General features: G+C 40.7%; 1 protein-coding gene across 8 annotated transcripts in view; it reads right to left on the reverse strand.

Annotated features, from left to right (window-relative positions):
- Window positions 1-21,178, reverse strand: part of LOC143900420 (uncharacterized) — a 50,515-nt gene that overhangs the window by 4,459 nt on the left and 24,878 nt on the right. For 2 of the 8 annotated variants that reach the window (XM_077411743.1, XM_077411744.1), the window contains exons 3-15: window positions 17,158-18,511; window positions 16,154-16,827; window positions 15,633-15,689; window positions 15,091-15,261; window positions 11,265-12,770; window positions 10,744-10,896; window positions 3,806-7,474; window positions 2,228-2,410; window positions 2,035-2,115; window positions 1,517-1,708; window positions 686-1,249; window positions 448-522; window positions 1-312 (exon numbers count right to left, since the gene is read on the reverse strand). The exon at window positions 1-312 is cut by the window's left edge and continues 394 nt beyond it. In XM_077411743.1, coding sequence (XP_077267869.1) covers window positions 1-312; window positions 448-522; window positions 686-1,249; window positions 1,517-1,708; window positions 2,035-2,115; window positions 2,228-2,410; window positions 3,806-7,474; window positions 10,744-10,896; window positions 11,265-12,770; window positions 15,091-15,261; window positions 15,633-15,689; window positions 16,154-16,827; window positions 17,158-18,511 — 8,991 coding nt within the window. The remainder of the gene's footprint in view (window positions 313-447; window positions 523-685; window positions 1,250-1,516; window positions 1,709-2,034; window positions 2,116-2,227; window positions 2,411-3,805; window positions 7,475-10,743; window positions 10,897-11,264; window positions 12,771-15,090; window positions 15,262-15,632; window positions 15,690-16,153; window positions 16,828-17,157; window positions 18,512-21,178) is intronic. The other 6 variants (XM_077411749.1, XM_077411748.1, XM_077411746.1 and 3 more) reach the window with 6 other exon arrangements.

Consider the following 21,178-nt stretch of genomic DNA (forward strand, 5'->3'; position numbering starts at 1 on the left):
AGACGTGGTAGCTTTGGGTCTCGCTGTCGTTTTAGGCTTGGCAGTGATAACGACTGGTGCCGTAGTCGTGATAGTCGACGCAGTGGTAGCTTTTGTCGTCGTAATTGCTTCGGTGTATCTCTTCGTAGGTGATGTGCTGCTGCTGGTAACGCTTGGTGGTGAAACTGGTAATAAGTCGATTATTATCGGCTTGGAAGATGATTCGGATGACGGGCGATTCTTGACGGCGTTCGGATTCGTATTCAAATTCACTGCTTGAATCGCTTTTGGCGATCGCGTCGGTCCAGGATTAGCCAGTGCAAGTGACAAAATCTACAAGAGATATAAAAACATTAACGGAAAGTGTTTGTTAAATTTAATTTTGCTAATTAATTATTTCATTTGCTTTGTACATTAAATGGGGAAGTAACTGTGCTTATTCTAAACGTTACTATTTATTTTGCTCACCCTGTTTGCTAATATTTGCTCTACCTCACTTAGCGTTTTCGGCGTGGTGGACTTAATGTCGTTGTTATTCTGTAACTACAAAAGATAAGAATAAGAAGATTCTTTGCTATACTAACTTATTGGGTTATATAGCTCATTACATTATACAATCAAGTACTCATCAATGTTTTTCGGTACTTCAAGGAAGAAATAATACTGAAAAGATCGCTGATATGAACTGCAAACAAACAAAATTTACCAATGAATTCAGGAAAGCCAAATCTCCGAACGTAGTACCAAAAGGATTCTCCATCGTATTCGTTTGTAATCTGTTTAATATGTTGTCCGCAGATATTATCGATGCGGTGGATGACGATGGAACCGTTCCTCGACCTGCTGTTGTATACGGTACAGCGTAAGTATTTATGAAGGAAGCGGCTTGTGCAAGCCGAGGGATCGTAGTAAGTGTAGCTGTACCTGTCGTTGTTTGGCTTGTCGTGGTCGTTGCGGGTGTTGTTGTCGAAGTAGTAGTAGTCGTTGTGGTAGTTGTCGTGGTGGTGGTGGTAGTAGTGGTAGTAGCAGCAGTAGTCGTTGGTGCTGGTGTGGTAGTAGTACTAGTAGTACTAGTAGTAGTAGTAGGAGTAGTACCGACAGTAGTAGTAGGAGTAGTGGTGGTACTGGCAGTAGTAGTAGTAGGTGTAGTGCCAGCGGTAGCTGTGCTGGTTGTGGATGTTGGCGTTGCACTGTTCGCTGGTGTGAAAACTTCCACCAAGGGATTTATGGGACGCGACATGATCGGCGCATTGCTTTCGGTCGGCTCGTCCTATAAATAATAAAGAGAATATATTCATGAATAAAACAACATGAATGAAGAAAACAGAAAAAAAGTGCGATAAATATTTAAACGTTATTTATTCTCGTGTTATCCTGTATTTTTTAAATAAATTAACGATTTCAAGAAATATATTATTTAATATCTGTATTATTATTAATATATTATTTAATAATAGCTTCTAATACATGTTCAGTCACATTTTAGCAATATTTGTGTGCGATTTTAAATATCAATTGCTATTTATATAATACGCACTAATTGATTTGATGCCACAGATGCTGTTTGTACAGGTGAATTGGTGGTGATACCGAATATCAAATCAAGAGGGTCCCTCCAAGGAAAACCGGGAGGTGCTGTTATTACACTACCACCTGCCTGATTGTTCAGCAAATTTTCAAAAGGCGGGATTGACGCCGTGGATGATGCCGTACCTTCGTTCATAGAAGTCTAATAACAAAATAATAAATTGATAATTCTGTGTTTCATACATTCTTTATTTCTACATACTTGCAGTAGCTATAGTTTATATATTTTTCGCAATATTTATTTAGTTTGGTAAGTCATCGTTAAAAAGTACGATACTCATATCAAGATATCTTTAGTAATAGATTACATTAAGCGCGTGAAATAAGATATTTGTGTTTCTTTTGCTATGACAAGAGAAGCGTGTAATTTTTTAATTTTTAAATCGTTAGCAAACAAAAGCAAGAAAATTTATTAGTAAAAATAAATCTATTATTAAAAATTGTTCACATTTTTATTTGATTACTTACAGCCACTGAATTTATTCTTACATCAACGACTTTTGGATTGATAACAGGTGCACCGTCAATCTGATAATTAATAAATTTATCCTGAAATATATTTATGATTGTTTTCAAGTGTTTTCTCCTTTTAGTTCATTAATCATTAATCACATAATGTTTAATCACATAACGTTTAATCACATATGATTTTCTTCACTACCTGTCCGATATATACAGAGCTACGTTGATCAGACGTCACTCTTGTCCGAGAAGCTTCGTTTCTTTCGCGATCCTGGATAATAGGAGGGCCGATCGGACCTTGTATTTGACCGCTATTTGGCGACTGCAGGTTACCGAACGCATTCGGTATTTTACCCATTTGGGTATTTAGTAAAATATCACTCTGAAATATTTACGTCCATTTAATAATTTTATAAAAAAACTTTAATATAGTGAATAGAAATAGAGTTCATAAACTTGCAATATTCTTCAAATATTGCGAAAGAAACGAGATTGGTGCGATCGTGTCATTTGTTATCAAATAAAAACATAATATTTTTATGCCCTTTAATATTTTTTTAGTAGATTTCCTTTGTATCTTGAATTCTTTAGTTTTAAAATAACAAAATTTTACTTTTTTTAAGTATTCGTTCATATAAATTTATAACAAAAATATATTTATAAAATATATTTTGTAATTTTTTTTAAGTAAAATATTGTTTTTAACGTGTCTGCAAATAATCGGACTAAAAATATGTCATAATAAAATGTCATTCTATACAGTTCGTTTTAATGTAAAATGTAAAAATACTTGAACACAACTTTAATAAAAAAATTTCAAAAGAATAATAAAAATATTTTCTTTTAATTTTGCTATAACATATGTCGTGCGCGTTATATAATCTGTAATGATAAATCTTGTAAAATATTTTTAATGTACTGTGAGATATACGAAATATTCAGCACAAGTGAGACCATGTGATCAGATTGCATATGCTATATCTAACAGAATGTACAGTGCGTAAAAAATAAATCAAAAGTGCAAATGGGCGAACAAAAGTGCTACAAATCTGTGTCACAACTATTTACAAATTTACAATGATACTCTGTGTACAGCCGTTGTATAGCATTCGATATTTTTGACCTGGAAAAAAAGTATTGAAATGCATTTTATTAAAATTACATCAAAAATGTAAAGCATATTATGAAAGAAGAAAGTTTGCCAGCAAAGTTATATCGAGAAATTGAATTGTTAATCTATCAATATTACGTAACAATTATCCAGCGAGAGACAGAGAAAGAGCGTGTTATGAAACCGATAATTTACCGAATGATATTTTATGCTGAATAGAAACAAAAAGAATTAGAAATGCTGGCCATTAACATGCCGCATATCCGCATTTCGCACTAAGCGTGATATTATCTGCTTTTTAATTGATATTATATTTAAACGCGATATTAATTCCAGATTGCAACTCAGAACTGAATAGAAACTTATATATATTCTACAACATAACGTGTACTAGAATAATGACAGCTTTTAAAAACTAACGAGATAAATATGCAATCTTTTAGAAGTGTAGAAACTGTAATAATAAAATGCAGATAATAATTCTAATAAAAATCTGACTTCTACATATTAACGTTAAATCAGTTCAGGTTACTTTCGCGCAGCAACGATTTCTAAATATCTTAAGAGCCAGGAAACGCGACTCGTTTCTCAACCGCGATTTGATTCCTGATCAAACTCGTTGCGCGTATAAAATACGAATTTGATGAAAAGATGAGATAAAGATACCATTTTGTTTGTGCTCGGGACGCTAGCAGGGAGACCAAATGGTCCCGCGAAATTGGGGCCTCCAGGAGTAACGCCGATCGCATTACCGATAAGTCCAAAATCAAGGGGTCCGGGGCTCTGGGCGCCTCCCGTCAGCTCATCCACGGGTCTACCATTATTAAAGTACACCGGGGCTTGATACTGGTTGTTATAAACGCCCGCTTGATTAGCCTGGTTATAGTAGGGCCTGGGTGCTGGTCGGTTAGTAGTAGTGATAGTTCTAAGTGTGAACACAACCTCGACCGGGTTCCTGGGTGATTCCGGTATTATCGTCCCGTTGGGAAACTTCCGGACTAATCTGCCGTCCGGATAGATGCCGAATATCACGTACGGGCTATCCACGTTTCTGCCGTCGATCAGATTGTCCTCCGGCCGTTTCCGCACGATGGTCTTGTTGGGATAGATACCATAAATCAGGTAATCGCGAACGGGCGCCTTGGAAGAGCCTAATCTCGGGGCCGACGTCACTTGACTGCCGCCGAAACGTCCCAGATAGGGTCCTGTGTTCAGAGCGCCGAAAGGCGTGAACACCGGAGGTGGCGATACTCGATTTAGCACGGTGGTCCGTGCGGTAGTCGACGTAGTCGTTGTGGTCGAGGTATCCGTGAGTGGTGCGGCACTTGTCGTCGTCGTCGTCGTCGCGTTACTTGATTCCCCGCCGTTTATCCTAGATATCGCGTTCAGGTCGTCCGATTCGTTCGGGGTGACCGTAGTGCCTTGCGTAGTCGAGGTATCGGTCGTCGTCTCGGTGGAGACGAGGTTCTCGTTTATGTCGGCAGTCGTGGTGGTCGTTTCGGACGGCGGTCCGACGATGGTAGTGAGCTCGGATCGCGACGACGTTGTCGACGTCGTCGTGGTCATTGGTTCGACTGATGAGGACAGGACAGGTGTCGCGGTGACAAAGGACAAGGGGGTCGTGGTGGAATTGATGGTTGATGCTGTGACGTTAGGAACGGTGATGGTTGTTATGGTGGTGATGATGGTTTCGGTCGTTTGCTCGGGTTGAATGATTCTCGAACCAGCCGTCCCTTGGGCGGTTGTTGTCGTTGCCGTTGTATCCTGTAAACGGGCAATAAGATTTGGCATCTCGCTTACGAGATCGGTTAGCGTTTGAGGGGCATTTGTTGTTGTTATGTCGTTGAATCGATTAGTGGTGGTGTCGGTGGAACTTATTAAGTTACGAACTGATTCCGTGACGGGAGGTTCGGTACCAAATGGCTGAGTATCGCTCGTATCGGATACCGTTGGAAGTGTTGTACCGATATCCGAGGCATTTGCTACGAGGGATTGGCCGTTTGTAGCCTGCGGGTCAGATGCAGGCACTATCGTGGTGGGTTCCGGTGTCTGATTAGTGGTGTCTACGGCGTTCGTTTGTACAACGTTTATTTCCGTCATAGCTACACTAGTGGTTAATTCCGTTACCGTGCCCGACGTCGTGGACTCGTTTATGTCGGCGTCGAGCAGCATTCTCTCTGTATTCGCGGTAACGGAGGTCGTTAAGGGATTATTGGTAATGAGGTCCATTCCGAATTCCGGTAAACGATTCGACAATTCAATCTCGTTATTCGGAACAGTCATAATAGATGGTTGTTCGGTATTATTATTGGATGATTCAATCGGATTAGATAGTTGTGAGTCAAACGTATTAGTAGTTAGCTCCGAACTCATGCTGCCCGTAACCATAATGATGTTTGGTGTTTCGGTATTTATCTGCGAAAGGGACATTGTTGTAACATCACCTACATTGACTGGGTTTTCGACATCGGCGGGTCGCGTGTTAGATTCCACTAACGTAATATTCGATCCTACAACAGGGCCGAGGGTGGAATTATCTTCTCTTTCGTTTCCGGGTAAATCAATGGGCGTTGTAACGTTTATACTTTCTAAAGGGCTCGAAAGTTCCGGGGGTACAGTGGTAGCTTCTGACGTGCCGTTCAAGGACACGGTTCGATTTCTATCATCATTTCCTACCGTGCCGTCAGTCTGAATCGACTGCCGCGTGTCGTTCATCGCTTCCGTGAAGAGAGTCTTCGCGATAGTCATTAGCTCAGCGAGCAACGTATCGTTAGACGACTGGGGGTCGTTCTCCGTAACGGGATCAAAGAGTCGCGAGGTCAGCGTGGCGGTCATAGCTTCTTCGTCCTGAGCTATCGTCGTCGATTCGGGATTCGATGTCGCGTTGTCACTCGATAATGTCTGTCCGATTGTAGTACTCGAGTCTAATGTATTCTGTGCGTTCGTCTCTTGGCCGTTGGACTGACCCTGAGGCGCGGTGGCAAGGTTTCGAATGGTCACTTCCGGTCCGTTCGTCGTGGTCGGCACGAATTCTACATCGAAGTCTAGTGACTCCGTCGTTCCCGGTCCAGCTGCCCGCACGGTAGTCGTCTCTTCCGGTTGCGCCGGGTTCTCCGTATTCGTCGACGACGAATCCGGTATCGTGTTGGACAGCTCGGGGGAAACGGTCGTCGTGACGGTGGGCCTTTGGACCGGTGGTCTAACCGTGTAGAAACTCTTTTTTTGCGACAAACGCGATAGAATATCTTCCGCGTAATCGATCAATCGCGTGCGGTACGTGGACGAGAAGGCGGGTGACGTCGTCGCACGGAGCTCGATTATGTCATTCGAAATCTCTGTCGTGGTCGGCTCGGTGGTGCTCGTGGTTTCCGTCGTCTGAGACGGAATCGTCGCATCGGACTGATCTACGGTATTCGTTTCTATATCCTCGACTGCCTCGGTAGTTTCCACTGTGCGAGGCGTCGTTTCCTCGGGCTGTTGCACGGTATTCGTCTCGACGCTCTCCGACGTATCATTTATCGCGGGCATAGTCGTCACTTCCGGTGGTATGTACGTCACGGTGAAGCTTTCGGTGATCAGGGGTGGTACGGTTGTATCCGGTGCATCACTCGCCGTTTGCAGATTCTGAGAAGCGGGCATGGACATGTTTGCATTTATCGTCTCGGTGATGGGCAGCGACGCTACCTCCGTGGTCTCGATACTCGTGTCTATCGGTTCGGTAGATCGAGCGCCATCGGGGACGGATTCCGTCGAGGAATCCGCTACCGAAGTTATATCGGCGACGCTCGTCGACGTAGCGGTTTCGGTGGTGGTGAACGGTTCCGTGGTACTCGGGAAATCCGCATCGGACGGTGGTAAGTTCGTTATCGTGTTAGCAGGGAGGGTGGTCCCGGGCAATTCCGAGATGGGGACCGGAGTTGTTTCTCCCCCGTTCGTGTCCGGGCCTACGAGGGTTTGTACCGTTGTCGTGGCGGTTTCCGAGCCACTGTCAGTACTACCCTCCGCACCTAATCTCAATAAAGTGAGCGAATTGTCTGTCGCCGACTGTGCGGCGGTAGTGGTAGTGTCTGTGGTAGTAGTGGTATCTAGGGAGGATGTAGTAGTCGCGGTGATTGATGCGGTGGTGTCATTGTTGTTAGCAATGTCGTTACCGGCGCCGTTAGGTACAGTAGCGTTAGGGTCTACCTTCGTTACCACGCCAGTTAGTCGCCGAGGCACGTCTTCCGCGCCCAGATTCTCGTTTCTTATGCTAGCCGACTCTAACGCCTGATAAAAAGTGACGAATCTGGGCTCGCCGGGGCTGTTGATGGCAACGGGCGGTGCCGAACCGGAATTCTGCAATCAGAAATTCGGTGCGTGCGAGTGCTGTACACACTTTGGTGCAATTACGGTGACAAACTAAGTCGGGTTCAAACAGAGATCGGTTAAACCTGGAAGGCTTTTTTTTGTAATCGCGCGTAATTTGCATGTCGAGGGCGGCGTTTCAACCCTTAAGCGCGTCGAACTCTGGCGTGAGCTTAGGTTCAGGCTTGAAAAAATGCTAATCACAGCATGAACGACAGTAGCCTTCGCGTTTAAGAGTTAATACGTTTTAGTTGTTCTATTTACAGATATGTGATATGATTGCAACATTTACAGGTGTGCACTCAAATGAATACAACGGTAACGCGATTAGGTACAATATTTCTTATTAGTGTGTTATTTGATAAAACAATTTTTATGGCCTAAACGCAAATACAATTAACAAAAATACAATTATACAAGTGGATACGGTTATATGTGAGCATACACCATCTCTGGGTACATGTACGAACTAGTGCAAGAGGAAAGAGAATTGTCGCCGAATGTAAAGTCTCGATGTAACAGCCGTGACTTGGAACTTGTTCTTAAGATTAAAAGATTACTCAGAAACAGCGGGGAGAGACGGAGAGACTAGTTCCCCTCTCGTCTACGACACCTTTTTCTCTTCTACGGGATATTGCCGGCTCTTACCTTGCATCTACAGAGGCCTCCACCGACGTACTTTCGCTATTACATTATTACGGAAGTATTACATTAACAATTTCTCGCACGATTGCCCGATGGAAGCCTAAAAAACGGCGAACGTTTGCGGCACGTGCCAAGTACCAGAGTTACTCGCGTTGTGCAAAATTATCGCGCGAAACTGATCTAAGTCTGATATAATCGCTTCGATATTTTAAAAGCTTCATAAAAAACGAAATTTATATATATATATATATAAATATAGACATATTAGAATTATAGAATAACTACGAAATTTTTTAATTGATGAAGAAGAAATAGAAAATAAAAAAATGAAACATATTGATAGCGAAGGATGCATGACGGCCGTTCTTATTTTATCATGTGCTACGAAGAGAGATAGAAGATATAGAATGCTCACTGGTATATAGATCTATTATAAGCAAATGTGTACTTTCACTTCTCGCTGCCCAAGACCGATATTTCCTTAATGAGATAGAACATGCAAATGTCTTTATAGAATCAAGATAGATTGCATCTGTATTCGAGATGACTCTCGAAGATACATTAATGTCGAGATAAAATATCAAATCGCGGATAAAGATGCAACATGACAGAGATGGATGATAAATGCTGAGAGACGGACAGTGAAACAAATATCTGTGGATTTATTGTAAATATGTTGACAATTTCTGTGATTTAGTAAAGTACAGAAATTTTTATTTATATTACATTAGCAGAAATTGAAGCAATCGAAAACAACTCAAGAACTACAGAGGTGCACGCATTTTCAACATTATCGAAACGTTATAATATGTTCTCGATATTTTATAAAAAGCTTCATTAGTAATATAATGAAAGATATTACTTCTATAGTTATATTCATCTAATTACTAAGGAAATCGTATCTAAAATATGACTTTTTTCTGGTCGTATATAATTCTTGCGGTTTTTGCAGTTATACTATTTTGGAGCCAATAAATTATTTTGTCTTCTACCATTTTATATATATTCAAACTGAATCTGATTTTTACAATTGGGGTAGACTAAGTAATGTTACAAAGAAATATCACGGTTTCTTTACTCAAAACGTCTCAATACTGCTTTTCTAATTCACTTATAATTTTGTGTTATGTCTATAAATATACATCATAGATGAAATAAGAATAAAACTAGAAATTAACATTCACCGTTTTATTTTCTCTTCCTTTGTAAAAAAAAATTGTTTTCCATAACATATGTATATATATTATTTATTTGATTTTAACTCTATTTTAATTCTAACATGGCTAAATAAGAGCAGACAATTGCTAATCGCGTGCAATGCTAAAAAATCAATACATTTATTACTAAAAAAATATAAAATTGTATAATACAATATTTGCACATATAAGTGTATGATACGTGAGTGCTATGCGATAACGTGACATAACCGATGACCGTGCATTAATCTTCCTCGAAGTTAATAAGTCATCCTTCTATTTTTTTTCCGAGACGAATATATCCTTCTCCTAAGTGTTAGAACGTGATATTTAATGATCTTTATAAATCGACCTTAGTCCCAGTAACTTGTTTGTGCAATGATTATATGCTTGTGCTGACGTGTTCTTTCGAAGCAAGAGAAATGTGTTTTTTTTAAGTGTGTTGATATTTACAGATAAACATAGACTAAATCTATTGAAGCTATTGTTAACGCAATTTGAAAAATGCATCTGTAACTCGTACGACAGTCGTTATACTTCGGCTATTCGCTAAAAAAAAATAGAGTAAAATTGAGGAAGGCGTGTGACGAATGAAAACGGTTTCTTATTATGATCAGAGGGTGGTCAGATTAACGCAGGCTGTTTGCATCGATACGATTAAGTACGAGATCGCACGATGGGGTTGAGACGATAGAGCTGGTCCATGGCGGTGCAACTGCTTCGGAATCCTCTGGTACTTTCGTAGGGAACACCTTTTAATCACAGAAAATTACCTCACGTAACTTCTTCTGAAGGGAACCATTAACGCATTTTCGGCTTGCATACCGCCTTACCTGGATCTTTTTGTCGCGAGCTTTTTTTTATACTACGACTTATTAAGGCTTATTTTTTAGACTATGTGAAAAGTCTACTTCACATACAGTGGAATGCATAGCATGATATTGTATACATATACACATAATACATAAAGGGCATATAAAATACGAGTACTTTATCTTGAGATAATGCTAAGTCAGATATAATATTCAGTCATATATAAAAAAATATATATATATTACAAATTTACAACTACCGTGTAAATTCGCAACATCGTTGTTTCTAAGAATAAAGGCTTTTTTCTCTATGAATACATCAACATATGTAACGCGAGATATTTATGATAAACATATATTTATCATAAAATAACGAGAGATAGCGTATCGCGAAATGAGAATATCGCGTCGATGCGAATTGTTGCTGTTAAAGCGTAAAATTAAAGCTGGCAAGTTTATGAATCATCGCTTTCTATTCGATTGAGTACACAGCATGTAATTGAAAGGTGCAATTGTACAATGTGCATTAATTAAACAAGGAAAGGTTCGTCTGTCCTCGATGACATTTCCCTCATAAAATTCTCTCCAAAATCCTCAAAAGTCTTACCTCTATCGGTGTCGAGGTCGTAGTCGACGACGTTGTGAGTGACGGTACCACAGCTTGACCAACGGACGGTTTTCTTACAAACAATTCTGCTCCTTTGTATCTCGCGCTGAATCTCGGCGGGGAACCGTTAGGCGTTATCCTGCGGGCTGAATTCTATAGTCATAAAAAATAATTACATACTTTTAACACATTTCTTCCTGGAGTATAAAAGTTACAATTATGCATCGCGGTAAACATATCATTTATTAAAATTTTTTAAATCAAATTAAATTAATACAGGATTAATTAATGATAATAAAATATTCCCAAAATAGATAAGTAAGACATATAATAATATAAAAAAATAAAAATAATAGATAAAAAGATACTTTATTTTAAATACGTATAGGCGTACGAAAGTAATCATTCTTTCAACTACACATATTATATAGAATTAATGGAATACAATTGAGACACGTATTAATTTAATTTTGTGCTAAACAGAAAATTAATAATCTCCTAAAATACGTTTAATCGCTTACCGCGGTATTCACGTTGGAATAAGCTCCGGAGAAGATGGGGGTCTTGTCACCCAAGTTGTTTAGTAGCGGTGCTACAGTGCTTCGTAGTTGCTCGAGCAGCGTAGTGGTGTTCGAGGTGGTGAGATACGTGCTCCTGGTAGGGTTGAAGACGTTGGAGTTGCCGCTGTTACCGTTACTGCTTTCGGCGATACCGGACGTTCGCGTAGCAGTGTCGTTCGAAGTGTCGATTCGCACGCTGACGAATGGCTCGGAGGACGAGGAACGAGGACTCGGCGTGACGACCTGAGAGACAAACTTGGTCGGCTTTGGAGTGATGGGTACGCCGGCGGTCGTTTGTTCGACCGTCGCCGATTGCCGAACCGCCACCTGGCTAGTCAGCACCTCGGAATGCCTCCTGTAAGTCGACGTTCGTGGACGGAATTCCCGTCTCTTCGTCTGCGTAATCGCTGCCTCCGTGCTGGATGTCTTGGGAGCGGCGTCGTACGGCGTGAAGACGCCCGATTTCTTCCGGATGTATCTGCTGGTGGGCCCGACGGTCCTCGACGTCACCATAGAAACCGCCACCTTGTCCGGTTGCTCCTGCTGTATCGTATAACGGGGTCGAACGCTGCTCTTACTCGTGTCGCTCGGAGTCGTTGTCTTCTCACTATCGTCTAACAAGTTGTATTCCTTCGAGTCGGGAATATAAACCGGATACAGCTTTTCTGATTTCGTCGTCGACGACGTGGACGACGAAAGTATACCGCTCGATGTGGTGACGGCCGGTGATAGGGTTACCTCTTGAGGGAACTCTGTAGGGCGGGCTTTCGATTCCGCTAACGCGTCCTTGATCGACGCAACAGTAATAGTTTCGATGAATGTTTTATCCAGCTTCAGCGGTTCGATGGTTGTAATAATGCTATTTTCTTCCACCGAGTTTGCTAAAGTTGATGTCTCCTCCTGCGATGCCGTGGTACTCGTCCGAGATCGGACTTTCGTCGTATCGACAGTCGTGGTGGCCGTTCCTTCCACGGCATCGCGATGTGAAACCGTAATTGTTGTATAGCGACGTGGTATAGCATTCAACTCGGTAACGCTCCTCGTTGACATTTCTTCGACGGAGGGAGGTATGACCGCTCTTTCAGAAGTCACTCGGCTTTTCTTGGTCGTGAGCGATCTAAGCGGAGCTTCGACATTTCGATCTTTCGGCAATTTTCTGGTCTCCAAAAGCTTCCACCTGCCTCTCACGGTCGATTTTTCTTTTGGCGCACTCGCGATCGTCGAACTTCCGTGCGTGGCACGCGCGCCGATCAGTTTGCTGGTCGCTTTCGTCGTTTTCTCTACGTTCCTGCTTTCGCTGGCCGTCGAAACTTCTTTCGCTTTCAATTTATCGGAATAAGCGGCCGTCGTTACATCGAAATCGTTCTCGTCAACGTTCAATTCGGGTTTGATTAATCTCCTGGCTAACTCCAGTTTCATCTTAGATCTTTCGGAGAACAGACTCGCCAAGCTTGAAGGTTTCGTCGCCTGAAAAGGTCGTTCAAAGAGCTCCATTTTAAGTGCGCGACGATAATCGCCAAGCGTTCGTAAGCAAACTGCCGAAAGCTCGGAAGTAAATTCTGTTAGTGCGGCGACCTCGTTTAAGGCGGTTTATCTTCCTCGACTCAAAGCGACGTTCTCAAGACCGCTCGCGAAAACTCACTCGTGTAGAACGTAAACACTATTCTATCTTTATGTGATAACGGAAAGGCTAATATATCGATCGTCTAAGGAACGCTACACCCATCCTTTGCTTTTAAGGGAAGAATAGAAGCCTGGTGAACTGAAGAAAGAAGACGATCCACGCAACCAGCTGGCTAACGACATACACGAACCAAGATTTCGTGGGCGCGGACTGAAAGTTTAATCGTTCTCGTCAGACCACGACCCAAATAAGAATACTTTACAACCCCGCAATGCAAGGTAATATACATATAAATGTGCGGTAAGCAAAACCGTATACGTAAGTATGCGATATAAAATATTTGAGAAAAAAGGATATGTACGTTAAGTGCATAAAGTTCAGCAAATTATCGAAATTATTACTGTCGATTGTTTGTAAAGCATACTTCTGCACAATATACTTTTTTTTAAATATGAGACATCATTTTTCTACATCATATTCTTATTTGCAAATATATACTCCATATATACAGTATTTACAATTATATATTTATATCGGATGTTAATTCAGGTTTATATCATGCAATTCAAAAAAAATTTATTTCTACGAACTTAAAATGTTTCCATTACGATAAATAACAAACATTTATATAATTTGTAAGAGAGTAATAGCTTTTTCACTTATCTTTAATTGGATTTATTTTTCTAATAAGCAACTGCGCCGCGATTGTATATTATTTTTTGAACGATTACTTGTGCTTCTGATAAATGTAATGGATACCATTACAGTCCACGGAACACAACCATTAAATTCCCTTTCTATTTATTTTTTTTTTCTACTACGAGTGTGTCAGTCTCCTCCTGCCTCACTAGGCAGCGAAGCAAAATAAATTCTTATAAGAAACCGAGTACAAGACAAAAGAGATTTAAAATTTATATATACCGTGACACATTTACAATTTTATTTACTTCGCTGAAGTATCACATATAATTGTTACTTTAAATGCTTTTTTATTTCGCGGAAAAATAGCTGAAAATAACAGGTCTTTAGCACTCCAGTTGGCAAACCTAATAACAAACTTCCACGGCATATCGAGAAGCGCATCAAATCAAGTTCAATTATCCGTTTGAATAACAACGTGGCCATTATTTGATTTGCTTCAATGACCTACCTACGAGCGTACTTTCTCTTCTGGACTAACTGACAACGTAAGAAGAAAGAGACAGGTTGATTATATCAAAACCAGTTTGCAAAATCCCGAAACCAATTCATTCATTGCGCGATAATAGACATCTAGTCATCTCCCGTTCCCGGTCGTCTCATTAAGGGTGCTTGAAAGTAAAACTAGGATCGCGAACGGAAAGATCGGCAGAAGATTTTAATGAAAGATTTCAGGCCGCTCTAACGATCTTTTTGCAATTGATATATCTTGAGAAAACTTCTCGTCGAGGATTCGCCATTTCCTTGCGTCGCGACACCGTTCAAATCCAGTCTCGTTTGGATGTTCACTGTCGCAACCAGGTTGCTAAAAGCTTCCGCAAACGCATCTCGAAAGCTTTCCGGCGAAAGCTTTGAAGAGTAGATTCCTCGGAATCGTAACTGTTTACGTCACGTTTACCATCACCGATCGCCAAGTAAGCTTCATTGGTATTGCGAGTCATAAAGATGTTAATAACGCATCATCGTCCAGTTCTGATTGGTTCTTTCGATGATGCAGTTGATGTAAGTTCGCGTTTTGTAGCAACCAATACACCATTCCTTATTTCGTATCGTAATTTCTGTCGAGATTTGATATCCCGATCGTAGTTATCTCAAAAAAGCGATCGCGCGTTCAACGATTGACGATCGTAAGAAACGATCTCTTTTCGCAATGCACTTCCTTTCGTGAAAAAATAAAATCAGACACACATAAATCTTTCCTTTTACAATCTTTTTATCAAAAAACTGGAAATAAACGTGATATTTAATGTTACGTATGCTTAGGGTAATACCAAAAATTGGTATACAGTTTCTATCAATGAAGACACCCGTTTGAAAAATCCAAGGGAAGCTCCGGGACTCCCCGAAGCGTGGATGGGAACGCATGGGAATGATAAAAGCGATTTCTCAGCCGGTCCCGATTAGTGTGCGCAACAATACCAAACTATCATTAAAGTTCTGACCAAATTGCCGCTATGTTCTTACTTGTCGCGTATCTGGGTCGAATATCGAAGTTAGGGGATTCGTGAGAGAAGAGACGTGCAAGACTACGTCTGTCGCAAACTCATTTTCCACAGTTTCGTTTTTTTGGGATACATGCATCGTTTTCGAGCTGGATCGTTTATGCCGTCGGAATGTACGTTCCTTCGGATGTTCCTACGTGGGGAATTTTTCAAGCTTTATACAATTACGTATATGTATAAGAATTGTACACATCGAGGGGGGACATCACCACCGTAATTAATTAATTTTACGTGTACCATATTTCTACCGTTTCACTCCCCTTACGCGCTTGTCGATATAGATACATACATGCTATTGAGTGAAAACCGTTTAATAAAAAATTCAAGAACTACTGCTTCATGCTAAAGATGCAGCATTTTCAACATCCGCAGATTCAACTGCCTGCAAAGGGCTTAAATTTAAAAAAATAGGATGCAATGTTATAAATCGTTAATATGTTAAAAGTTAAAATAAATTATTAGTTCATTTAGCAAATATGTTAGGAGACCTGCGTACTGTCTTACCTGCAAGCTGGTCCTAGCTGTACTCTTTCCTCCAGTAGGTTTTGAGTTAGAATTTTTCTGAAAGCATTCTTTAACTAAGTGTGCTTGTTTTTTTACTACTAATTTTTTCAACAGCGTTATCAACAACAAATAGAGATTTCGCGATAAAAATTCAAAATATTTAAACGAAACGGAATTGTGAGACACTTGTCGCGAAAGTTTTGCGTCTAACATATTATAATAAATTTTGATGGATAAATAGATACATCGATACGGTACATTAATATATGGTACCTTCGCAATAACTAAATGTAATAATTTAACAAATAAATAAATATGTAATGGAAAAATATATCTGCCGATTATAGACAAACTTTAACTATTATCTGTCTTTTTTTCTGATTTTAGTCAAGACAGATTGAAAAGTTCTATTTTCCTAGCAGTGAGAAGAATTAATATGACAAACTATAAATAATAAGAAACCAATTTGTGTTAAGATAAAGTAAAAGCAAGTCTTCATATATAAATAAATTCAGACTCACCAATTGAGACAGCCTAGCTCGGAACGCGGGAGGATAATTGTCGCTCTCGGACTCTCGCTCTACTCCCTTGGGTAGACCGAAGTTTTCGGATTTGTTGAAGGTTTTACTGCCCCTTGTCGTGCTCTTCGCCGCGACTCCCGATACGGTGTTGCTCTCGTCCATCGCTTTTGGCCTTTTGGTGCCCCTTCGTCCGGTTTTTACGTTATTACTTAACGGCGTTTCGGTGGTCTTCGGCACATCATTGAGCAACACGATTTCGTTGGTTTGATCTCGATTAACTGACGTGGATGTAGTCGAAGAAGAAGAAGCATCGTGATTGACGTGACCAGGTCGGCGTTTGAGAGTCCATCCGGGATTACCGCGTAATTGCGTCTCACTTTTAGACGTAGTTTGTGGATCCGCAACAATCGCGGACGGTCCCTCGGTCGAGGTCTTTCGACCACGAAAACCTAGACCGTAATTGAAGAAATCTTCCTTCGGGGGTTTCTTCGCTCGAGAACTTTCTCCTCTGTCTCTTCCCTTGTTGCGTGAAGCTCGCTCGGTTGAAGAGGATGTTCGAGCGGTTGTTGATGGCCTGATTGTTGCGGTATTGGATGTCGTAATTTCTATGTCTACGGAAGGAACGGTCGTAGTTTCGGCAATTGTTGCTTTCGGAATATAAGCAGTGGTAACCTCTGAAATAAAACGTGATATTATCATTAAAACTCTAGTTAAATAACATGCAAAAATATTGCTTCTCTCGTTATCAATTATCAATTCTAAATTTAAATTGCAAAAAATTCTACAAAATTATCCAAATAATCCAAATATTTCTTCAGAGATTTTAATATCAAATGATCGCTAATAAGCAATCAATTAAGAGATCAAATATGATCAAGCGATTGAAGCAATCTTTATAAATGAGGATAATCTCCTTGAAACAATTTATTGTCTCCTTGAGATTATTAATTTATTAAATATTAATTATATTAATATTGGTGTTTCAAGATTAAACTGTAAATTACCGAGGTTGCTGATAGCTGCGCGTGACCGACTTCTGGATTGCGCTCGGATATCTTGCTCGTCTACCTTGGCTTCCACAGCTTTCGATCTGCCATCCTTGGATCTACGCTTCCCCTCGGACGTTCGTCTGTCGTTACGTCTTGTTTCCGTCCGTCTGTTTGAATTTGCCTCAGAATCGGTATCTGCGTTCCTTTGTCTACCGCTACTTCTTGCTTCCGCCGTGACCGCGTCTCTCGACCTGTGCGCGGAACGGCCTCTCGAATTGATGTTCTTTGCGTTAGATCTGTGTCTGGAACTGGAGGATCGTCCGTTCGTCTCCGCAGTCGCGGTACCGCCGGATTTTGACGAACCTCGGCGGGAGGTACCTGAATTCGCAGCCTCGAGATTAGGATCTCTCGTTTTGGATCTGTTACGAGACTTCGATCGATCGGGATGTCTGCTTTTCTTCGGACTCGATCTCGCGATATCGTTGCTCTCCACCTTCTCCTTGACCGGCCTCGAGACTTGTCTGGGGGGCACGTTGAGTGACGAAACCGTGGCGGATGTTAGAAGATTGACGTCTTCGTTTCCGACGGTGAGAGGAACGTCCACTCTTACACTCTCGGAACCCGACAGCAAAACATCTTTTGCTTCATCTTTACGGATGCTAGAACTGTTCGTGGTTTTCGCATCTATCTTCCTCGACACGTTCGCTTTCGAGGTAACGTCCTCGAGCCTTAAGTGCTGCGATTGTACTTCCTCCTTTTCCGATTCGCTGCTCGGACCCTCAACTTTCTCCACATTTTCATTTTCTGGAGGTTTTCTGGTTGGGATTACTTCACTTTTCGATTCTCTCCCATGATTCGTCGGATTTGGATAAATCTTTCTTCCTGTTCTCGATCTCATGAAATCAGGTGACTTCATGAACACTTCGTCATCCAACTTTGCACTGTCCATCCAGACGGGAGATGCGTCCGAAGACATTCTTCGAGAAGCTGTCAATCGTTTCTGCGTTTGTGACTCAGGCCTGTTCTCTTTGTTGTTGTCGTGCGTGTCCCTCATTATTTCGTCTTTAGGGGCCTGTGTGGCGTGCGACTTTTGACGGTTTCGTGAATTATCGGCACTCGTATTTAAATGCTTCGAACTTGTCCGCGATGTGGTAACGGACAAGTCTGCCGTCTGCTTTGATTTCGATCGCGATCTAAACGAACCTTCTCTCGCGATATGCGTCTCATGCTTTTCTAAGTTGGGAACTGCATCTGAACGGGAACTCTTATCGCGAGGCGAACTTTCCGATGTAGAAAGATTACTCGATTCCGTTGTCGATCTGGAATTATACCGCGTGGTACCGCGACTATGTGTTTTCTGTCCATCCGTCTGAAAATATATTTCAATGTTACATATTTTTAATAATTTTATCATCGCTTTACTAGGGCCAAGTCAAACTAATATTAATTAATACAGGTTGCATCATTTCTCCGTTATAAAATCTTTGTTTCTGAAAAAGAGAAAAAGAGATATAGTGAAATTCCTAAAAACTAAATCGAAATTTTTAATGATTACTTCAAAAAATTAATCCGATTAATATCTGTACAATTACTGGCAATAATCAAGAAGCTTCTTCATGTTAGTCACGTAATTGACGGTAATGACAAACGCCAAGTAAAAGGCACGAGAACTTTCATAAGAACGGATTACTAACAGATGTTCTAACTACTTAGAAAGTACGCAAAATGATCGCCTGAGGACATTTCTCGTCTACAATGCGATCGATAAACGATCAATCAATAATTATAATTATTTGTTTAACGTACAGTTAAAAGATAGTGATCACTTTAATGTGAAAAAAATGAAATATATATCGCTCATCAAGAGCAAACTTCGCCATGGAGAGAAAGAAAAATCCTAGCGATACGCGGCAGCTAGATTGCGAAGATGGCATACCTGACGAAATCGCAAGAAGGTACCAATTATGCAATTAAGAGAATCCTCTGGAGTTAGGATTAACGCAAATGGTAATAACTGGTCTCCGCAGGCCGATCGATCGGTTATCGTTGACAATAATACCCGACGAACGCAATTAATCGCATTTCGAGTTGTTACGGCAAGTGGGTCTTATTCGTCACAGATTATACCTTCACCATTAGCGTTAATAAGCAACATTAAAACATTCGTGACTGCGTTGACCTGTCGGTGCTTAGAAGAAAACGGCTCTAGCGTGCACACTCCTCGTTTGAGATTTTTCTCTTTCTTCCTGGTAGTTGCAACAAACTTGTTTTCAATATTCGAGGTTTGCACAAGATGCAAATAAGAGACGGCAGTAACGTTTAAGTTTTGATCCATACAGTTTTCTAGAGCAGATCTTGTGATTTTCGTATCAAATTAATCCATCTTGTATTTAGTGTATGAACGTTAGACGATAATCTTTTAATGTAAAAGAAACTATATCAACGATTTATTTCCGGATCTTCAAGGTTCTCTTGCTCAATTAATAATCGGTAAATCGTAAGAAAATTCTTTTTTATCGCCCACATGAACAAAAATCTCTAAATACGGCTCATACGTGGATAATGAAGAACGTGATCCTTTAAGAAAACAGCCATGGCCGTGCGCTACTCGTGATATGCGTGAATATACGTTCTAGTTTCATTATTATCTGTCTATAAGCTTCCTTTTAGTCGTCGTACTATCGATACTGAAAGTAAAAGTCGCTGTATAACGTCACGCCACGTTATTCCGCAAGGCATGCCGCTAAAAGCGAACTGTCGCGAATCTAGTTGATCGCGGATCTGCACGTAATCAAAACGACGAAAATTGGAGAGCGACGTACTCTCCGAAAGCAATATGCAAATTTGATGGCTTCAGTGACATAGATGAAAGATAAATGAATTACCAAGTCATTTGTTTAGCGATCCGAAAAGCAAGAACAATGACGAAAGAGTAGTGTCTCGATGGAATGTTGTCTCCTTTATTTTCTTCGCGTTCTTTCGTGAGAAATCATTACGATGCAGACATTTTTATTATAGGAAAACGGACGATCGAGAATCGCGAGGTATTTTCTGCTAAATGTTGAAATAATTAAAAATAAAACATATGAAAATATTTCTTATGACGATACATAGCGTGCGATCGAGCGACTTGTTCGGAAAGAAATGCCGCACGTTGCCGACGGAATTTGTAAAGGAAAGAAAGGAAAACGGCGGCAGAGAGTTCCGGGACGGTTCGTGCAAAAGGGAAGTAATGCAAGAGCCATGAAAGAAAGTCGAATTAATACAGTACAATTATGACGCGTATATAAGAAATCGACGGGGATTTTCGGAATCGCCTGACTGCCTGACGCTATTACGAAATCGGCGCTTGTAACACTCCGTGCGCGGATATTGGAAAAGTTCTTTGGACAGGTGAGAGGCTCGAGCGACTTCGCTCCGCGAAGGTAGACTGCTTCTACACCCGACCGTCGAATCAAAGAGGTCGTCTACGTCCGGGCGTATTGTCCTTGCCTCGTACCCCCGACGCCCGACGGAATTCGCATCGATAATGTTATATTCAACCCATTTAATTCACGTCAGTTCGTACGAGAAACGACCTTCCGTATCTTCTGACGTATCGCTTCTTGCGGAAAGCTCGCGAAATCGCGTCGCGAGATTATTCTCTCGTTCTGCTTTTGTTAATGTACTGTTTCCTCATCGCTTTACTTCACACATAGTTAGCTCCCAAATGGATCTATTAAGACCTGCGATTGGCAAACGTGAAAAGTAATGGTGAGGATTAATTAATAAATTTAGGTCGTGCAGAAATAGAAATTTTACGAAATAATTATTTTAGTACAACAAATTTGTTTTAAAGACGTAAAAATAAATATTAAATTTGTTTTATATTTTATGATTTTATATATGTGATTGTCAAAATAACTGGATTGTCAAAGTGTTTGTAAAAGCCTTTCCTAATTTTAAATATTTACAAAAGCTCATGTCATCAGTGTTTCAACACGAAACATATACTGTTTCAATATTATTTAAAAAATAAAAAAATACAAAGTTTTGT

The sequence above is a fragment of the Temnothorax americanus genome, unplaced genomic scaffold, assembly GCF_048541705.1.
Source record: "Temnothorax americanus isolate GAGA-0224 unplaced genomic scaffold, ASM4854170v1 Scaffold3, whole genome shotgun sequence".
NCBI classification, from domain to species: domain Eukaryota; kingdom Metazoa; phylum Arthropoda; class Insecta; order Hymenoptera; family Formicidae; genus Temnothorax; species Temnothorax americanus.